This window comes from Scyliorhinus canicula, chromosome 1 (genome assembly GCF_902713615.1).
Source record: "Scyliorhinus canicula chromosome 1, sScyCan1.1, whole genome shotgun sequence".
NCBI lineage: Eukaryota > Metazoa > Chordata > Chondrichthyes > Carcharhiniformes > Scyliorhinidae > Scyliorhinus > Scyliorhinus canicula.
Window position 1 is genome coordinate 86,537,588 of NC_052146.1, and position 21,669 is coordinate 86,559,256.

Sequence of the window (21,669 nt, forward strand, 5' to 3'; positions counted from 1 at the left end):
TGATTAAAATTAGAGACACTTCCTAATATGACACTCAACCTAACAGAACTGCAATGAGATAATTTGTTTGGCTTTATCACAAACAACCCCATCATCCACTACCCACATCTCCACGGTAACGATCAGCTTGGCAACCTGCACCAACAAAGCTTCATCTATTTCTTAAATCACCTGACGATGCTAGACCACTAGTAGGATGCCATTGGCACAATGTGATGATCTGGTATAAATTCCTGTGTGTGCTCTATTGCGCATTTACACTACAAAATTAAAGCACAAAGCTTGTGCAATACTTGTCCCCAAACTGAAACTGAACACCATGAATAGAAATTGAATTCAGCTTTTGAACCTATATTGGAACAGAATGTTGTCCATTTGGGAAGTGGGATCCAATTACAACCCCCATTTAATATTCCTGCTTGGGAATGGGAATGGTTCAGAATGGCGATGCTCTTTGATTTAGAAGCTTATTGCCAAACAATAGGTGTAAATTTATCTTATTGACTTAAGCTACATTCTACTGGCAGCACCACACACAAAGCAACCATTGATGAAAACAACACCATGGAAACCAAGGTAGCTTTGCACAGCACAATCACTCACGGCACTCACAATAACTTTAGTCGTGATTGAAGTATGCAATAAAGGGGAGAAAAGCTGGCCTTAAGTTTGGAAAATGGCCTCAACGGGCATTACTCTGTCCCCTCAGGCAAAGAATGTGGTAGTCTTTAAGAATGGCGATCCTTTCTTTACTGGAAGAAAGCTTGTGGTCAACCAGAGGCAGATTCTAACTTTTGAATCTTTTTTAAATGAAGTAACAAATAACATCAATGCTCCTGTGGCTGTGAGAAATATTTACACACCGAGTGGGGCACACCGGGTCCTTGAGTTAAATGATCTACAGAGTGGATCCAATTATGTGGCCGCAGGATTTGAAAGGTTTAAAAAAATAGAGTAAGTACATTTATGCTGTTTTCACTCTGTCCGCAAACTGATGTTCTTGCTATTTTTTCAGAGTTCGGGAAATTTCAGCATAAGTAAAAAGAGATTAGGCATCAATTGATTTTAACTATTCATATGAAATCTATTTGACAGTCTCTGAAAGCCAAGCATTTAATCGCTTTAATCCACTTCACAGAAATTACTTTAAACTCTCCCTGCGCATTAGCCCAGATCATTGCAGAGTAAATCGAAACCTCTTTTTATTTTTTCTGCCTCTTTTTCTCTTCCTTAATCACACCCAGATTTCCCAATCTTTATTTTAATTTCCCTGCTTCATTTAAATATAGGGCGCGATTAATCGGCCTTGTCACGCCTGACTTGGTGATACAACAAAGCCGGTCCCTCACGGGATTTGCGACGGTTGAGACGTCTCTATCTGGATCTCATCCACGCTGTGCATGATCCAGATACACGGCTCATTTAAATATGGCTGCGCTGGATTCTCCTGGCTCCCAGGAACTAAGCCTCTCCAGCGAGGCCTCAACCGGGCGCGGTTTAATACCAGGCCTTAAAGGCACCTGGGACGGGTCCCAGGCCATTGGAAACCCCTGGGTGGTCGGGGTCAGGACAGGGCAGGGTGGCCCCTGGCTCTCCCTCTGGCATATGGGCACCTTGCCACTGCCAGCTCCCACCCCTCCCCCCCAATCCTACAAAGTAGCTTGGGGGAGGCTAGTGGCATAGGCACCTTTGCATTGTCAGGCTGCCTGGGTAGCACTGCTGAGCTGGCAGGGACACTACCAGGATGGCAGTGCCAAGGTGCCCAGGTGCCAGGGTGGCAACATGGGGCCGGGCTTGAGGGGGCCTAGCCCACAAAAGAAGGGATGGGGAGGGTATAAACGATGGGGGCGTAAAGGGCGGGTATGAAGGGGCCTCATAATGTTTGAGGGGGTTAAGAATGGTGGTCCTGAAGGGGGGGGGGGGGCCTGAATGGTGGCACGGGAAGCCCTGAGAAGGGAGGCCCTCAGCGACCCCATAGTGGGTTGTGCTTACTTGGGTGGGGGGGGTAATGCCCATGTGTGAACGGGGTGACATTAGTGGGAGCATGTGGGGGACCGTCAAGCTCACTTAGAGAGGTGGTGGCACGATTTCTGAGGAGTCAGTCTGGCCGGCGAGTTCAGCTCCCCATTATTGAAAACATTTCTAAGTGTGGGCTTGACCGGGGAGCAACTCCCCAAGATCCAAAAAAATTACTACATGTGGTTGAATAGCGGTATGGTCTTACCCAAAAAACTCTTTTTAATGCGGCTTTTTCCAGTAGCAGCACCAAGATAGATCAGGAAGGGCATTGGGCATGACTGCGCTGCTGGCCCCATGCTGCTGACCCCATGCTTCCTTTGGTTTCCTGGGGGAAACTGGAAGATCCCAGTCACTCTCCTTTAATTGACCACAATAAGCAGTTAAAGATCTGCATTTGCTACCTGCCGCAAGCAACCCCACTCCCATCCAGCCTCCACAAAAATGAGCTAAGGACGGGATGGAATCAGGGACCAGGTACATAGTTTGATGGCATTTTAAGCATTCGCCCACCATCAGTTCCAGCCCAAGTGGGGCCTAAAAATCAAGCCTACGGGGTTGGGTTCTGACCCCCATTTGATCAAGGTCTCAAAATCCTGCTCCATATGTTTCAGCACCAAATATTCAACCTGATTGGATTATGAGCCTCACTGTTCCTCGCCCAGTTCACAATCATTTTTTTTTCATGTATTTTATTCCAAATATGTGTAAAAACAATAGCATACACAACAATACTCTCCACAACCTCACAGTCCACAGTTGCTACAATTTTTCCTCTTTTTACCCCACTGCCCTCCCCCGCTCCCCATTCCCCACAACGAACAGTTTCTTAAACATTGGCATTGTCGTGAACAAGCCCCACCGTGTCTCGAAGCCCTCCGCTAACCCCCTCAACTCAAATTTGATCTTTTCCAACTGGAGAAAGTCACACAGGTTCCCCCAGCCAGGCCGCTACCCCGGGTGGCACATCTGACCTCCAAGATCCTTCGCCGGGCAATTAGAGAGGTGAAGGCTACAATATCGGCCCCTTCCCTTCCATCAGCTGAGCATTTCTAACACCCCAAAGATCGCCACCATTGGGTCCAGCCTGACGTCCACCCCTATAATTTTAGATAACATGCCAAACACTGATTCTCAGTCACTCTCCAGTTTCTTGCAACCCCAGAGCACGTGCGCATGATTTGCCAGTCCTCGTCCACACTTCTCGCACCCATCAGCCACCCCTTGGAAGAACCCAGTCACCCTTGCCTGGGTCATATGTACCCTGTGCACCACCTTGAACTGGATCAAGCTCATCCTCACGCAGGAGGAGGTTGAATTCACCCTACGCATTGCCTCACTCCACAGTCCCCAGCCTATTTCCCCTCCCAGCCCCTTCTCCCATTTGCTCTTGATCCTCACCACTTGCGCCCACCCTCCCACCGCTCCCTCAACCACCCATATATGTCCCCAATCCTATCCTCTCCCGACTCATCCGGGAGTAGCAGTTGCGAGCAGACGCTCGACAATGGATGAACGGACATCGCGCAATGATCACCAGGCAGGAATGTTCCCTTCCAGTCGGGAACACTTCAGCAGTCAAAGGGCATTCAGCCTCTGATCTTTGGGTAAGTGTTCTCAAAGGCGGCCTTCAGGATGCGCGACAACGCAGAATCACCGAGCAGAAACTTATAGCCAAGTTCCGCACACATGGGTACGGCCTCAATCGGGACCTTGGATAGATGTCGCATTACAATCACCCCCCCCCCCCCCCCCCCCCACCACCATCTGGCCTGGACGTGCGAAATACTACCAACTGTCCTGGCTTGAGACAATTCACACCTCTTTAACCTGTTATTATCCCTCTCTCCAGTTGCTCTGTCTGGACCTGTAAAGACTCAATTACCTGCAAAGACTCATATTCAAAGTATCGTCTTGCATCTTTGACTTTGTCTATATATATGTTTCTGGAACCTACCTCTTCATTCACCTGAGGAAGGAGCAGTGCTCCGAAAGGTATTGATTAGAAACAAACCTGTTGGACTTTAACGTGGTGTTGTAAGACTTCATACTCATCCCAGTCTACCGCCGGGATCTCCACATCATGGCTTTGAAAATCATTAAGCTCTCTTTCAGCTCATCATGTTTCAGTTTAAAGTCTTCCCACAGATGTGTTGGACCCTTTGATGTCTCTCGCAGCATGTCAAGTTCAAAGAGCTGTCAGAAGGTGGTGAAAATGTTCCCTCCGTAATCTTGAAACCTTTAAACTCTCTCTCAGTTTGTCAACATCAATGATCAGAAGAAATTGAAAGTCTTCCCTTTAATCTGTTGGGAATTTTTGAAGAGCCTTTTACATAGTTAATTGAAGTCCACTTTTACTTTTCCAAGCCTCTGTGCATGCTTAGAAGGCTAAAAGCTTTGAACTACATTATTTACATTTAATTTCACGGTCCATTGCCTTTTACAAGGCCCTTGATTGACAGATGCAGGTAATTTCAACATAATTTCAGGTTAACCGCTATTTATATATATAACTCTACAGGGGGCCATTAACTCGGAAGTGCTTCCTCTTTTGAGCAGTTGTCCTTTCTCACCGCAGTTTTTTTAAAGAGGCTTTCACTTTGTTTTGAAGAGCTTCCTACAAAGAGCAGCACTGCCGAGGGGTGGGGCCTAAAGGGCGAAATGAGTGAGGGGGATTGCTTGAAGGGGAGAACCTAAAAGAGAATGCATTGGCAAGCCCAAAACGGAGTGCCACCCACTTCCAATGGCGGGGGGGGGGGGGGGGGGGGGAGAACATTGTCAGTGATGGGGGGGGGGGCGGCTTTCCAGCGATTGGAGTGGCCAAGCTAAAGTTTAGGAGCTGGTGTTGCCAGTGATTGGGGGGCAAGGCTTTCCAGAAATTGAGACAGGGACTACAAGATTATTCTGAAATTGGGGCACCCTTTAAAATAGTGCTCCAAAATCTGCTTAGAGGGACCTGTCAGTGATTTTAGGCCCAAACCATCTCAAGGCCTGTACAAATAGTTTTCGAATGCCATTGAATAGAACCTGAGCAGCACTCCCAGCACCAAGGAGAAACCTTCCCGATTTTCTGCAGGCAGCAATATTTAGGAATTTGGGAGAATTGCACCCAGAGGATAGAGGGCGCGATTCTCCCGACTTACGAAAAATCGGAGAATAGCGGGCGTCGCAAATTTTTACGGCGACGCTGGTCCGACGCCCTCCCGCTATTCTCCGAACCACACACAGACTCCAAGTCGCCATTCCCGCCAAACGCCTCTAACGCGCCCCCGACACGACCAGAATCGCTAGTTTTTGGCCCCCCCCGCTATTCTCCGGCCCGGATGGGCCGAAGTCCCGACATAATCGCGCACTGTTTACACGGCGTCAAACACACCTGCTTTTTAAGTTCGTCAACCAGTCCTGCTGGCTGACGACTGCTTCCAGGAGGTGAGCGCACCGCTCAGCGCACCGCTCGAGTCTGGCCACAACGGGGAAGGCATCCCTGAGAACGGGAGGGGGGTCCAGAGCGGGGGGGGGAGTGGGGAGACGGAGGGGGGAGTGGGGGAGATGGAGGGGGGCAGTCGGGGAGACGGAGGGGGGAGTGGGGGAGACAGAGGGGGGGAGTGGGGGAGATGGAGGGGGGAGTGGGGAGATGGAGGGGGGAGTGGGGGAGACGGAGGGGGAGTGGGGGAGATGGAGGGGGGCAGTGGGGGAGACAGAGGGGGGAGAGGGGGAGACGGAGGGGGGAGTGGGGGAGATGGAGGGGGGCAGTGGGGGAGACGGAGGGGGAGTGGGAGTGGGGGGAGTGGGGGAGATGGAGGGGGGTGTGGGGGGGAGTGGGGAGATGGAGGGGGGCAGTGGGGGAGACGGAGGGGGAGTGGGGGAGACGGAGGGGGGAGTGGGGGAGATGGAGGGGGGCAGTGGGGGAGACGGAGAGGGGGAGGGGGAGTGGGGGGGTGTTAGGGAGAGAGTGAGCGAGTGAGCCGTTCAACCCCGTAACAAAATGTCTGCCACCATGCCATGGCGTGCCGGTCACGAGGACACGGCCGCTGGTTCCCCTGTGGCTTACGGCCACAGGCCACTGACGCACCCGTGAGGAGGACGTAGTTAACTGCCCGTTGGATGCAGAAAGTGATCAGGGGTTAGGCTGCCCGCGTGACAGCAGCGCGTCCAGGCCACCGGGACACACAGGTATCCCGTGGCTGGCGGCTGCCGAGTTGTCGACTAACCTCCGTCTAACATGTCCCGTTTCTCTGCCCCCCACCACCCTTCTGTAGGTTAGCACAATGTATGTGAACAGAACGGCTATGTTCTGCGCAGTGGTTGGGGCCGCTGCACTGCATTTGTAGATGCAGCAGCATCCACAGCCACAACCCGCAGTGGATGCAGGGCCAGCTGCAGCAGCAGAGGGAAGGGCCGAGGAGTTGCCAGTCATCGAGCAGCATGGGGGGGAGGGGGAGGAGGAGGAGGAGGAGACAGTGAGGGTGCAGCCACGGCGCCAGAGGCGACGACCAAGGCCGAGGGTGTACCGTGTCCGGGTCTCTTTCCTAACAATGACGGACATCACCTGCAGGAGGAGACTCCGGCTGAGTAGGCGGACGGTGATACATATCTGCCAACTCCTGTCGCACCTCGCCCCACGTGGAACGGGGGGAGGACACGCGATCCCGGTTGCCATCAAGGTGACGGTCGCTCTTAACATCTATGCTACCGGCTCCTTCCAGTCTCCGAGCGGGGACCTCTCTGGGATCTCCCAGTCATCGGTGCACAGGTGCATCCGGGATGTGACCGACGCCCTCTATGCCATCGCTAACATCTACATCACCTTTCCCGAGGACCAAGCAAGTCAAGACTCACGAGCTCGTGGATTTGCCAGAGTGGCCGGGATACCGAGGGTGCAGGGGGCAATCGATTGTGTTCACGTCCCCATGCGCCCGCCTGCAGGGGACAGGGACGTGTTCACAAACAGAGGGGGGACATACTCCATGAATATCCAGGTGGTATGCGACCCCCACATGAGGATCATGAATGTCTGTGCAAGGTTCCCAGGGAGTGTGCATGACTCCTACATACTGGCGCAGTCGTTCATCCCTGCGATGTTTGAGGGACGTCCCCCCCGGCTGAGGGGCTGGTTGCTAGGCGACAGGGGTTATCCGCTGAGGTCTTGGCTGATGACGCCTATACGGAGGCCTCAGACCAATGCGGAAACACGATACAACGATGCCCATGCAGCAACAAGGGGTGTGGTGGAGCGCTGCCTTGGCCTCCTGAAGATGAGATTCAGGTGCCTGGACCGCTCCGGAGGGGCCCTGCAGTACCAGGCCGACAGGGTCGCTCGCATTGTTGTGGTCTGCTGTGCGCTGCACAATATCGCGATGCAGAGGGGAGATGACCTGCTGCAGGAGGCGGAGGGAGAAACCAGTGGCAGTGGTGCCAGCACAGAGGAGGAGCAGGAGGAGGAGGAGGAGGCGAGGGAGGAGGAGGAGGCTGGCGGAGTAGCGGGCGCAGCACGCAGACACGACCCAGATGCTGGTGATGCCCAGGAGGCGGCACAACAGACCCGGCGAGGACGGCAGGCACGCGACGCCTTGGTGGCAGCACAGTTCACGCGTCGCATGTGACGTCCCCGCTGAACACCAAACCACCACCTGCATCGCTAGTCGTGCAGAGGGTCAACACACAACTGCCACCACCACAGCCCCCCCCCCCCCCCCACTCCCTCTCAGTGTACAGTGCTCCACTTCGACATCACCCTTACCACTGGGTCCAGACGGTATGGCACAACATTGATGGTTGTGTCAGCGGGTGTGATCAGTGCCATGTGGAATGATGACAGGCTGCTCTGCGAAGAGCTGTGAGCTCAGAATCGTTAGAGAGAGTCTGACCCACGGCAATAGCTGAACCATCCACCTTGGTGGCTGCTGAGTTCGTCACGGACACTCCATCACGTGCCCGCGTGGGCTAGCTGTGGGAGGGGTTGGGGGGGGGGGGGGGGGAGGGGCAGGGACTGCACACCCGGCACCGAAGTTTCACCGTTCGTCAACCCCAGCGACATTCGGTCACCATCACGATTCCTGTGGCTGTGGAACAATCACACGGTATTACAAGTAAGGTGGAACAGTGCGTTTAATGTGAACAAACATTTACAGGTGCCCTAGCCCCTACAACTAAACTGTGCCCTTCACCCGTACCAACTTACTCTGTGTCTCACTTTGTTGCCTTACGGGCCCTAACACTACGTCTACGTGAGTCCCCAGATGATACAGCAGGAGTGGAGGAGGACTGCTGCGAATCGCCCCCTTCGACTCGTTTCTCCTTGGCCAAGCGTTTCCTGGGGCGACCCTGCCTTGATGGGCCAGGCTGCTCCGCGGGCGTCTCGGGTGACGTTGTGCCACCCTGCTCTGCCTGCTGCCCACTCGATGCACCAGGGATGGGACGGGGGGAGGCCGAGAATTCCGGGACGTCCCGTGATGGAGTTAATGGGACGGGCCCCGAAACCTCCTCCTCCCTCGGGGAGCCCGGTGGCCCCCGGGCCTCACTTTGGGACAGAGGTGCGAGCGGGGAGGTGCCCCATCGTGCCACCGACACCTGGCGCTGCCAGTCCTGGAGGCCTGCGACGGTATCGACCAGGATCCGAAGGTTTGCAGACACGGAGTCCAGGGAGTTAGACATTCCCGCCAGGGACTGTGCGACCTCAACCTGTGAGTGCCTGACGCCATCCAGCACGTGTGTCAGGCGGTTGATGCTCTCGGCGACTGACTGCTGCGACTGGGCCATGACCTGGTGAGACTGGGCCAAGGCCCGCAGGGCGCCGGCAATGTCGTTTTGGCTCTGGCGCATTGCTGCCTGTGAGAGGGCAACCCTGTCCAGGGCCGAGAATGACGCGTGCACATTAACCCCAATGCCTTGCATAACCTGACCCATTGCCTCCACCGTGGATGCCACCCGTGCGGTGTCAGCCTGGGTCTCTGCCATGAGCGGCACCACTCCCTGCTCGTGGACGCGGTTCGACTCCTCTAACAGCGTCTGCAGAGTCTGGAAAACAGCCCTCATCCCGTCATTGTTACCCTGGGTATCTTGAGGCATTGGCTGTACGGGTGGGTTGAGAAACTCCAGGAACTCAGAAAATGTCTGGGAGCCAGCTGCATGCTGGGCCTGGCCTGGCCTCCGCCAGTCCGGGCCCTCGGTTGCTCCGACCTCCACCTGCTGTACCTGCTCAGCTGTGATGTGCGAACCAGACTGTGACCCAGGAGACTCTTCACTAAATAGGCCCGCCGGGGTGAGTGTCTCTGGGATGATGGATGTTGTGGGAGATAGCAGTGCCGCAAGCCCGAGGTCATCTGTATTTAACGCCTCCTCTATGGTATGGGGCCGCTGAGAGTCCGCAGGGTGTTCGCTGGCCATTTCTGTGGCTTCTGGTATCGCCACCCTCTGGGCGTCCTGCTCCGCAGATTGGGTTGGGGAGGATGGGACTCCCTGCTGATTAAGCACACTCTGTCGTTCGGCCCCAGGTGAGGTGGGGGCAGATGCCTGTGTCTGCCTGGAGGCAGACGGCCCTGGTCGTTCGGCATCATGTCCTAGGGAAGAGAATGAAACAGGTTATTTAGATTCGCTCGGCCGACCGCTGGGCGGTCCCAGTGGGCAGCGTGTGAAGGGACAGAGGATGGGGGAGGTATCCCAGTGGGCAGGGTGTGTGATGGGACAGAGGATGGGGGAGGTATCCCAGTGGGCAGGGTGTGTGAAGGGACAGAGGATGGGGGAGGTGTCCAAGTGGGCAGGGTGTGTGAAGGGACAGAGGATGGGGGAGGGGTGAGTGTTTGTCAAGGAGGGTTGTCTCACTTGCTGCAGATCCGCCAACCTCGCATAGCCAACATCCCGGGTGCCAGACCCCTCAACAAGGTCCAGTGCCCTCAGCTCAAATGTGGTCAGGGGGTGCAGGTTGGGCGGACCCCCTCCAGTCTTGTGCCGCTCACGGGTATTGTGAGCGGACTTGGCCTGTTGGGGGAGGGGACATAGGTAGATCATTACAATACGGCAGGTATCAGCAGTCCGTTCAGATACTGGCACAGTTTGGAGGTGAAGTTGTCATAAGACGATTGCATCTCTCCACGGGGCCAGAGCGCTGGGTCTGTGACAACTTTGTGAACCACCCTCAAATAACTCTGCCCCAATCCCCCTCCCCCCCCCCCCCCGTGCCAGGGGGGCAGGTGGGTGATTACGTTAAGGGGTGAGGGATGGTTGTCACCCGGGGGCACCGTCTTGACACTTACCCTGGCAGCCCTGGTGAGGTTGTGCAGCTTTTTCCTGCATTGCTCTGCAGAGCGAGGGGTCTGCCCCACAGCACTGACGGCAGCAGCCACCTCACGCCAGGCCTGGCGTACCACGCCGGAAGGTTGGCGATACCCTCTACGCGGGCAGATGATGCCCCTCCTCTGCTCGACGGCATCGAGCAGCGCCTCCACATCAGCCTCAACAAACCGAGGGGCAGCTCTCCTGGGCTCCGACATCATGGCCGACAGATTCTGTGCTCGCCCGCGCCTTTTTACGGCGTTGGGCGGCGTCACGTGGGCGTGTTCGTGTCGTCGCCGCGTTCCGTCGTCATCGAGCACGTAATTGACGCGGCCGCGTTACTAGCCCATTTCCCGGAAGTGACTACGTCGGGAAATGGACCCTTCCCGACCGTCGTCAAACGCGCCCGTTTTTCCCGCCGATTTCCCGATTTTTCGTGAGTCCGGAGAATCGCGCCCAGAATCTTTAGATGCCGGGATTCTCTCAGCCCACGCCGGGTCAGCGAATCGCCGGGCCGGGCGCTTTTCACACGACGCCACCCCGACGCCGGTCTGCCGATTCAAGCGCCCCTCCCCCCGGCGATTCTCCGCCCGGGATGGGCCGAATGGCTGCCCAAGTGGCTGGCGCCGATCACATCTTGTCTTACCCGGCGGGACCTCGACATCCATCCTGTCTGGGGCGGCCTGGTGTGGGGGGAATGTGGGTCTGCCCCGGGGGTACTCCATCAGGGCCTACCAATGGGCGGGCCGGCCTCTCATGCTGGAGGCCTCTTTTGCTCCGTGCCGGCCCCTGTAGCCCTACGCCATGTTGCGTCGGGGCCAGCGCGGAGAAGGAGTGCGCATGCGCAGACCCGCGACGTCCCTTTGACGCCGGTATCGGCAGCTGGGGCGGCATGGGTCACTCCAGTGCCTTGCTGCCCTCCTGTAGGGCAGAGGATCGCTACACATAGCGGTCCGATGACGCCGTCGTTAAACTCTCCAGTTTTTACAACGGCGTCAACATTCAGCCTTCCGATGGGAGAATCCCGCTCAGAATTCCTAAAGTGCAGAAGGAAGCCATTCAGCCCATTGTGTCAGCACCTACCCTCTGAAAGAGCACCCTACCGACGCCCAATCCCCCACGTATCCCTGTAACCCTACCTCAGGTAATTTAGCATAGCCAGTTCACCTAAGCTGCTCGTCTTTGGACTGTGGGAAGGAACTGGAGTACCTGGAGAAAACCATGCAGACACCGGAAGCATGTGCAGACCAGACAGTCACCTGGGGTTGGAACCCGGGTCTCTGGCTCTGTGAGGCAGCAGTGCTAACCACTGTAACCACTAGTGTATATATAGTGTATATGTATATAATATAAACAGCAGAAAGAGGATATCACCATTTGCTGCTCTCCCAGGCTGTAATGTATGTTGTTTCACCGTTTGCCATGTTTTCTTAGTGTATAGTTTGACAAGAATTTTCCATGACCCCGCGTCGTACTTCTCAATGGAAGGAGGTAGCATGCCATTGGCCAGCAACATGATGTTCTGGTTCCACCACTGTCAATGAAATGAAATGAATGAAAATCGCTTATTGTCATGAGTAGACTTCAATGAAGTTACTGTGAAAAGCCCCTAGTCGCCACATTCCGGTGCCTGTCCGGGGAGGCTGGTACGGGAATTGAACCGTACTGCTGGCCTGCTTGGTCTCCTTTAAAAGCCAGCGATTTCCAGCCCCTCAGTGAGCTAAACCAGCCCCTGCTGGCGCAATGGGATTTGCCATTGAATCTACCACCCACTGCAGGGCCTTGCTGTCAGCGGGACCGCCAGATCCCGCCTGACGGTAAATTCCACCCTTTGTTTTTCTATTCCCAACATTCTGCATAAAAAATAAATAAATCCACAGAAAAATAATAAACTGGACTGAGAGCTACCAGAGCTACCAATTCAATTGATTTCCACACACAAGGTTCTCACGATAGTTGCACGGTGGACTAATCAGCTGGCTTGTAATGCAGAACAAGGCCATCAGCGTGGGTTCAATTCCCGTACCGGCCTCCCCGGAATTTGGCGACTAGGGGCTTTTCACAGTAACTTAATTGAAGCCGACTTGTGACAATAAGCGAGTATTATTATTATTATTATTATTATGAGTGTAAAAATTCAACAACAACCTGGGCGGGATTCTCCAGTCTCGGATACTGAAATTGCGTTTGGCGATCGGTCGGAGAATCTCCTTTGGCGCCAAAATCGGGAGGCTAGGAGTATGCTCCATGCTGTCGGGACGGCCTCAGGACATTACCTGAGGCCCTCCCCCCCCCGATGCTCCGCCCCCGATGGCCATGTACCTGACGGCGTGGGGCGTGTGTCCTATTTATTTTCGGGAACCCGGCGTGGCGGTGGCAGACTAAGTCCAGCACTGCCACAGTCGGGGGGTAGCCAATCCGCAGGCAGGGTGGGACATTGGCGGGGGCTGGGGGCACTGATGGGGTGTGATCCGGGAGTGGAGAGCCTGGCCAAAGGGAGCCGCTATTTGGCAGGCCGGGTCCGCGCGTGGCTGCCGCCATGTTGCACGGCGTGGCCACTGCAGGACGCTGCCATGCGCATGCGCGGCCACGGACCTGCCAATTCTCCAGCCGTATCTGCAGCTAAAGCTGGGGGCTCCAAGCTGTGTGCCTGCTAGCCACCAGCAGACGGAGGATCGGTGGAGGTTTTGCGCCATTGTTTTGGGGATAAAACGCCACTGTTCCCACACCGGCATCAGGACATAGGCTGGAGAACCCAGCCCCCTATATTTATATTGCACCTTTAATGTAATACAACATCTCAAGATTCTTCACATTAGTGTTAGCAACATTGAGCTGCATACAGTGATATTACGGCAGATGACTAGAAGCTTGGTCAACATGATAGGTTCAAAAGAAGAGAAAGAAATACAGAGGTGGAGTGGTTTAGGAAGGGTTTACGAGAGTTTGGGGGCAGGATTCTCTAATCCTGCGGCAGAGTATCCATGCTGTCGTTAACGCCCTCGCATTTTACGACGGTGTGAACGGGCCAACCCCATGACTAATTCTGGCCCCTACAGGGGGCCAGCACAGCACTGGAGTGGTTAATGCCGCTCCAGTTGCTGATCCCGATGTGAACTGCGCCTCGCGGGATCCCCGCATGCGCAGTGGCTTTCTTCAATGCGTCAACCCCAACGCACCATGGCGCAGGACTACAGGGGCCGGTACTTAGGAAAGGAGCCCCCAGCCAGAGAGGCTGGCCCGCCGATCGGTCGGCCCCGATCGCGGGCCAGACCACATCGGAAGCCCCCCCCCCCCCGGGGTCGGACACCCTCCACCCCCACAGGCCGCCCCCCCGACCCTTCCACGCTAAGGTCCCACCGACTGAGAGCAGGTGTGGATGGCGCCGGCGTTTTCACGACGGCCACTCGGCCCATCCAGGGCCGAGAATCGACTGGGCGGCCGCGTAGAGCGGACCGTGACAGGTGCCAACCACGCCGGCGCCAATGGCGATGATTCTCCGCTCTGTGAAGAATTGCGTGCCGGCGTCGGGGCGGCATGGTGCGATTCGCACCAGTCGCCGGGATTCGCTGGCCCGGCCCCGGACTGAGAGAATCCCACCCTGGGCCTCTGTAGTGTTGTCTGTGAAACCTTAGACACTTCAATCATTACTCAAACGTTTCACGCAGGTGCCCTTATTTGCGAGATGAACAAAGGACAAATACAAGTTAACGATTCAACCAAACTTATTATTAAACACAGTAAACAGGTGTCCCCCTTAAATTATCCCAACTAATAATAATCCCAAGATTCTTAATACTACCTGTGACGATGAACTCAGTTGAGCTGTGGGTCCAATCCTCTGAGTCTCCGTTGTCTCAGGGCCTTCGTCAGTTAAGGTGAGTCTTGCATGCTGCTTACTTCCGTCCTATGGTCTGTCATCGAATCTTCTCTGCTACCTCGGTGCCGAGTCTTCGCGAGCGAGTGTCCTGGGTTTACAATCTTTACACCCCTCTTCCTGCCTTTCCAGAAAGCTCTGTGGCCCTCAGCCATTGAGGTCTCAACATTCAATGGAATTGCTGATTGCAATTCTGCAGGACATCAGGAACCCACCCCCAGGGTCCATCTCTGGGTGCATTGTTCACATGTAATCTTGCTCCATGTATGGTAACCTGGATGCCAGAAAGTCTAGTTTCATCTGCGCAATCCGCGACAAACAATCCATTTGAATGGGGCCAATTATCTCCTGATGTCTTGTTGACAGAGCAGGCCCAGACTTGTCCTTACTGTCTGTCTCAGTTCAGTGGAGTTTAACTTGTCTGTTCGAATTCCTATCAGGCTGGAACTGGCTGTGGTTTAATTTAAAATATACAATTCTTTAAAGTTTTATATCGGGCCTAAAATATAAATTTTATATCGGGCCTAAAATTCAGGCTGCTGTCAATTTTACCACAGTAGCTGAAGGCACAATCACCAATGGTAGAGTGATTATAATTGGGAGTTCTCAAGAGTCCAGAATCAGAGGAATGAGGATATCTGAGAGTATTGTGGACATTTATACTGTCTGGAATCCAGCACACCTGTTGCATCTGCATGGACGTCTCTCTGTCTCTCCTGGAAAGAGGGGGCAGTGGTCCAGCATATGCGTGATATAAAGATGGTGACTCTGTACAAAAACAGGGTGAGCACAGTAATTGCAACAACTACTCTCTCTGCTGAGCATTGATGGAAAAGTATTTTTATGTGATGCCTTTGTCAGACTGCAGATCCCAGCTGAATACAGCTATCCGGAATCCCAGATTGGTTTCAGACCTGAAAGAGTTACAATTGACATGATCTGCTTGTTCCAGCCGCTGCACAAGAAATGCCCTGAAAAAAGAAGACCACCAACATATTACCGTCATCGATCTCACCGTCATTCAGCTATGTGAGCTGAGGTGGATTTTTTAAGCTGCTGGTGAAAATTGGCTGCTCGGTGTGATCTTCTGTTTCCATGACAACATGATGGGGAAGGTTAGCTATGATAGGACAACATTGGAATTCTTTTCAGATCCACATTGAGGCCAAATAGAATTGTGCTCTGACACTGACACATCTTTGGCATATTCTTCTCTATGCCTTCAGGTTAATCGACAGAGGTCATCTCCAGAAGGTCACCTGTCTTCAGATCATCTACTGGTGGTCTACCTACATGCCAGAACTGACAGGGAGCTGTTCGATCTTGCTTGCTTATGATCCAAGACAAGATGCATCAAGTCCTCATCAAAGTTGTTTTACAGTGACAATGCTGTATTAACATTCTGTACCAAAAAACACTTTCAGCAACAAATAGACAGACTCTCTCACACCTATAAAGAGTTTGGTTTGACAATTACCATCAATAAGACAAATGTAAAGGTCCAGCACGTTGCCTCCAATATCAGCATTGACAATGTGATGTTGGATGTTGTTGATTGCTTCACATATCTAGGCTCCACAATCACCAGCAATCTGTCACTTGATGCTGAACTCAATGCACAAATTGTAAAAGCTCCAGCGGTTATGTCGAAGCTAAGTAAGAGAAGGTGGAATAACCTCAACATAAATGAGAACACTAAACCATATGTTTACCAAGCCTGCGTCCTCAACTCTTTCCTCTACAGTGGTGATACTGGACAACAGGGGAGGAGAAAAACCTGAACAGTTTCCACTTCTCTGTCTCAGACATATCCTCAGCATCTCTTAGCAGGACAGTCGCCAACTCAGAGGTCCTTGAACAAGCTAATTCCATCAACATAAACAAATTGCCAATCCAATGTTGTCTGCAATGGCTTGGGCATAATGATTGGATGGTTGACGACCTTAAACCCAAAAGCTTTCTGTGTGGTGAAGTGGCCACTGGGACACAGCCCTCTGGGCATCCATACCATCGCTATGACGACACCTGCAAGCAAGATATGAAAATAGCAAAGATGTGCATTGACCGCTGGGAAAGAGCTGCTGATGACCATGACCTCTGGAGGCTGACTGTTTGTAAGGACTTTGGAAAAGAAGCAGAAACAAAATGCTCAGCTGGTAAGAAGAGAGCCTAGAGGAAACAAAGGCCAGCAAACGGTGCAATTTCTCAGCCCACTACCTCACTCTGCAGTAGAAACCACAGAGACGGCAATGCCAGAGTGAGGCTCCTGAGACACACCAGGTGATACTTAACATGGAGTCGAGCAGCAAATTGAAAAGCATCATTTTATGAGATTGAAGGCTGCCAACAGCGTGAGTCTGGAACAGATTACAGAAATAGTGAGGGGTGAAGTCATGGAGGAATTTGAAAATGAGACTGAGAACTTTAAAATTAAGACATAGCTTTACCATAAGCCAGCATTGGTCAATGAGCACAGGGGTGATAGGTGAACAGGATCTGCTGTGAGTAAAGGCACAGGCAGCAGAGTTTTGGATGACTTTTGTTTATGCAGGGTAGAGTGTGGGAGGCCAATGTTGCTCCATTACTCCTTAAGAGTTCACAACTGACACTTCACACAAACTACACAAGACTGTTGGTATTCACTTAAAGAGTCTTTATTTGTAATACATGTCACACAGACTTTAAACTCAACAGGCTGGATTCTCCACAGCCCTGCGCTGAAATCGCGGCCGTCGCCGGGGTGGAGAATCCAGTTTCACGCCGTAATCGGGCCCGGCGCTGGTTCGGTGATTCTCCGGGACCCGAAAATCAGTGTGACTGTGGAGTACAGCGCGCGGCTGGGGGCCCATTTGTCACGATATGCAGATATGGACATAATGAGATACAGACAGGCAGCTAATGAACACAAAGAACAGGACATAGCCAGCAGGCAGAACACTTTGGGGTGGTTTCCCACTGTAAAAGGCATGAGGCACTCACACTCCACCTCTTTCCACTGGGGACATCTACAGAGTGAGTCAGGTGTATATATCACATAACACCTACAGCACGTGGCTCAGAGCTCGTCTGGTTCACTCAGACAGAGTAATCACACTTAGGTTAGCAGAGAGTTGAACTCACAGAGAACTGAGCTAACTGTGTGACAGGTTCAGTAAATCAAATTGAACTAACTTCAAGGTCTGGAGTATATTTTAGTTATAGCTGCATCCAGTTGCAGCTCGTGTTATCTCAGTGCGCTTAACGCGGCACCATTGACAGAGGCCCGCCCAGCAAACATCTGCTCCCGACCGGCCTAGTTCCCGATGGCGTGGAACTAACTACCTATTGCCAGTTGGGATGCTGGACTCAGACTCAGTCCGCGGCCGCCCTGGTCAGGGGCAGGGCGACTGGGGGTTAGATCTGCACGGTTTGATGCTCGGGCGCGCGGCCAATCGGGCGGGGGGGGGTCTCCTTTCTGTGTGCGCCTCCGCCATGGAGCTCGGTGCAGCCGCTGGAGGCTGCCACCGAGCGCATGCGCGGACTCCAAACCTGAAGTGTGGGGACCCGTATCGGTAGCTAAAGCTGCGAGATTTATTCCGTCCGGGTCCCTGCTAGCCCCCTGCAGGCCATTGAATTAGCTCAACTTGTTTCTTGGAATTTCTGGAGTAAAACCCCACTGTTTGTAAGCCAGCGTGGGGACACAGTACCATAAATGTCACAGACTATTTTGTCACACAGACTTTTTAATTCAATGAAGGTCACACAGACTTTTTAACTCAATATCCAACTTAACATTACACATTTCATGAATCAAACTCAAATATCACCCGAGCAGAACAGCTGGCCTGGGTCTTACTATAAAAGGGTACTTCAATGGTGTTTGTGTCCCTGACTTGCGGCCTTCTCCACGATGGTTGTTCCCAGGGTTTTCGCTCCAGGGTTTTCGCTTCTGAGGCTTCAATCGTATGTACCTTTAATTGATGTATGTGTATGACCCTCATGTTGCTGAGGTCAGTCTTCCCAGAGTCTGGTAAACAGGAAAAGTCTGTTTCATGTTCCCTATGCAGTCTTCCACATTAACAACCCCTTGCAAACAAAAAGGTCAGATGACCCTCTTGCTCAGGATCTGCAAAATCTGCGGTTGTCTGGTTCCAACTTGCCTTCTTCCTTTTCTCTACAAAGTTGCTTATGACCCTTCTTGTGTCTCACCACGCGAGGTCTTCTGTCTGGAACCTGTGGTTTCCATCATTGTGCACTTTTTATTGTTGTACTTAACCAAATTTCCCAACATGCAATTTGGTTTGGCTACTCCAGCTAGGAGTGCGTTGGAATAGTCGAGTCGAGAGGTAACAAAGGCATGAATGAGGGTTACAGCAGCAGCTAAGCTGAAAAAGGGTGAAGTTGATCAATGTTGTGGAGGTGGAACCAGGTGATCTTTGAGATTGGGTGGATTAAATTCATCTCAAGTTCACATATCACACCAAGTGTGAACAGTCGCATTTAATGTCAGACACTGGCCAAGGAGAGTGATGGAATCAGTAGCAAGGGGACCTAGTGTTGAGAGGTGAGCGAAGATTATGGCTTCAGTATTCCCAATATTGACCCCTGGTTATTCAAAGACTACAGATAATCACATCCATATTTTTCTTGACAATTGGCACATATAATATGCCAACTTGATTTATGTTTCTGTTTTACTATGTATTAATTTATATTGTTCATATTTAAATCCATCTTCTATTCCTTAACCCATCTGCTAAGTTGGTCTAGATTCCTTTAAATGCTATCCATCTTCTTTGTGGTAATCACCTAACCGCAAGCTGTGCTATCTGGAAACTTTGTAATATATCATCATTAGTTTTCCTGCAGTGCATCATTTATGGGCAGTGTAAATAGCGAAGGGACACAGAACAGCTCCCTGTCGAGCATCATTCGTTAATCGACTCGCATATTTCCCTCCTGCACTTTATTGCCAAGATAATATTCAGTCAGGTTAGAAAATGTATCCTTAATGCTATACTTTTCAACATTCTCTTTAAAAGCTTCACATTTAGAACTTTATCAAATATCCTTTGAAATATAATGGGCGGAATTCTCCGTTGCCCGACGCCGACATTGCATTCGTGATCGGGCAGAGAATCCCTTCTGATGCCCAAATCAGCGGCGGCGCCGGTTTGACTCCAGTTTTCGAGTCTCTGCCCCCTCAGAAATGGCGACATCACATTGCCCGCCGTACGCCGTTGGAAAAGCGTGGCACATCATCGAAAGCCCCTCACCCAATGCTCCGCCCCCGATGGGCCAAGTTCCCAATGGCATGGAACACTTATGCTGTTTTTTTCGTCGACCCCGCGTGGCGGCTGCGGACTGTGTCCAGTGCCGCCACAGTCGGTGTGGGGGGGAGGGGGGGGAGCCATGCTACTAATCGGGGAGGGCTGAGGGGGACTGGTGGGGGGTTATCCGGGGGTGGCGACGGGGGTTACTGGGGGTCATTATTTGGCAGGCCCGGTCCGCGCGCGGCCGGTGCCATGTTGTACGGCGCGGTGGCTGCAGGTCGCCACCATGTGCATGCACGGCATGGACCTGGCCATTCTCCAGTCATTTTTGGTGTGGCAGCCTGGAGCTTTACCCAGCATGGGTGCTAGCCCCCCAACGGTCCAGAAATTGGTGCAGCTGTTGCACCATTTTTTCCGGCATAAAACGCCATTGTTCCCACGCTGGCGTTAGGCACTTAATTTGGAAATCGGAGAATCCAGCCCAATGGTGCTCAGTTTAATTTTATTTCTTTGACCTATTTTTGTCATAATTTATAATAAATCAAAAGTGTTACTGGACTTGTAAAACCATCTCTTATAACAAACCAGGGTCTGGATTCTCCACTCCCCGACACCAAAATCGCGTTCGGCGACAGGGCAGAGAATCCGTTTTGGCACACGAAATCGGGAAAGGCGCCAGTTCTTCAATTCTCCATGCCCTGAAAATCGGCGTACTGCACCGAGTATCCACCGCCTCAGGCCCCGCGTTGCTCCGTCCCCAACCGGCTGAATTCCCGATGGTGTGGACCTCTCATGGTTCCACCATACAGGAACCTCGCGAGGCGGCTGCGGACTCTGTCCGATGCCGCCACAGTCGGGGGAGGGCCGATGGGCGGGCAGTGGGGCCTTCATTTGGGGCTGGGGGCAAAGTGTATGGGCAGTCCGGATCACGCCAGCTGGCCGAAGGGGGGGAATATTGCACAACCGGGGTCCGTGAGCGGCATCTGTCATGAAGCACGGCGCGGCCGCTGCAGGCAGCTGCCGTGTGCATGCACAGCCATGGCCCCAACAATTCTCTAGGCCATATCGGCAGCTACAGCCGGGTGCTCTTCGCTGCCTGGCTCCTAGCTCCCAGAAAATCAGAGAATAGGTGGATTTTTTGCACCAGTCTTTCTTGTGTAAAAGGCCACCGTTTTCACACCTTCTTGGGGACATAGGGCTGGGTTCTCTGATCTCTGATTCCAAAATTGGGTGCGACGCTGCTTTCGCAATGCTCCGCCCCCTGAAAAGCAGCGTACTCAGAGAGTATGCGCACGCCATATCCACGGCGTCCATACGTTGGCTGAGGCCTGCCCCGCGATGCTTCATCCCCGACCGGCCGAGTACTTGACGGCGTGGGTTTGGATGGGGCGGGCATCGGGAAAGCGGCGCCGCCCCCGATTTCGTAGCACACTTGGATTCTCCGGACGTTCGCCGAACGTGATCTTATGTCCGGAGAAATGTAACTGCCTATTCACCGGCACCATCATTACCCGAGCCTGCCGGGAAACAAAGATTTGACTGTATTTTACCTTTTTGCCCAGCCCATAAAGTGAGGTGCAAGACTGTAACCCCTGACACTGATTAGCCCGGAGTCTTTACATATGCTCACTTGGTTCACACTGCATCTGCCGCTGACATCGTTAGTGTGTGCCTCTTTATCAGTGCCCCACTTCGTGCCACTGCCTGCAGTTCACAGACCTCTCCTTTCCACTAATTTCACACATGCCCATCACCTGCTGCTTCCTCCCTCTCGTAAGCCCTTGTTTCCCCTCTTCTGAGCAACAGCCCCTATTTCTCTTCCATTTGCCGACGGTTCTTGAGGGTTCTCTGCAGCAAAAACAAGAAATGCTGGAGGGGCTCAGCTAGCCTGGCAACATTTGTGGAGAGATCAATTCCGTATGGCTCTTCGCCCGAGCTCTTCAAAGTGTTCTGCACTTCCTCTTGTTCATTGAGCTTCGTTCACCGGGGGGGGGGGGGGGGGGCTCCGTTCACCGGGGCGGGGGGGGGCTCCGTTCACCGGGGGGGGGGGGGGGGGGGGGCTCCGTTCACTGGGGGGGGGGGCTCCGTTCACTGGGGGGGGCCCACCGGAGTGACCTGGTACATGATCGGGACCCACCGATCGGCGGGCCGGTCTCTCTGTCGGCAGGCCTCCTTTCTTCCACCGGCAAGCCTGGATCCATCCGCCATGTTTGTGCGGGGCGGCCTGGGGGAGGGCAGCCACCGCGCATGCGC

At 53.2% G+C, this 21,669-nt stretch overlaps 1 protein-coding gene across 1 annotated transcript in view; it reads left to right on the forward strand.

Annotated features, from left to right (window-relative positions):
- Positions 1–676: 676 nt before the first annotated feature.
- dcdc2b (doublecortin domain containing 2B) overlaps positions 677–21,669 on the forward strand; it is a 139,931-nt gene continuing 118,938 nt past the window's right edge. Inside the window, exon 1 of the mRNA XM_038794814.1 lies at positions 677–954. Coding sequence (XP_038650742.1) covers positions 677–954 — 278 coding nt within the window. The remainder of the gene's footprint in view (positions 955–21,669) is intronic.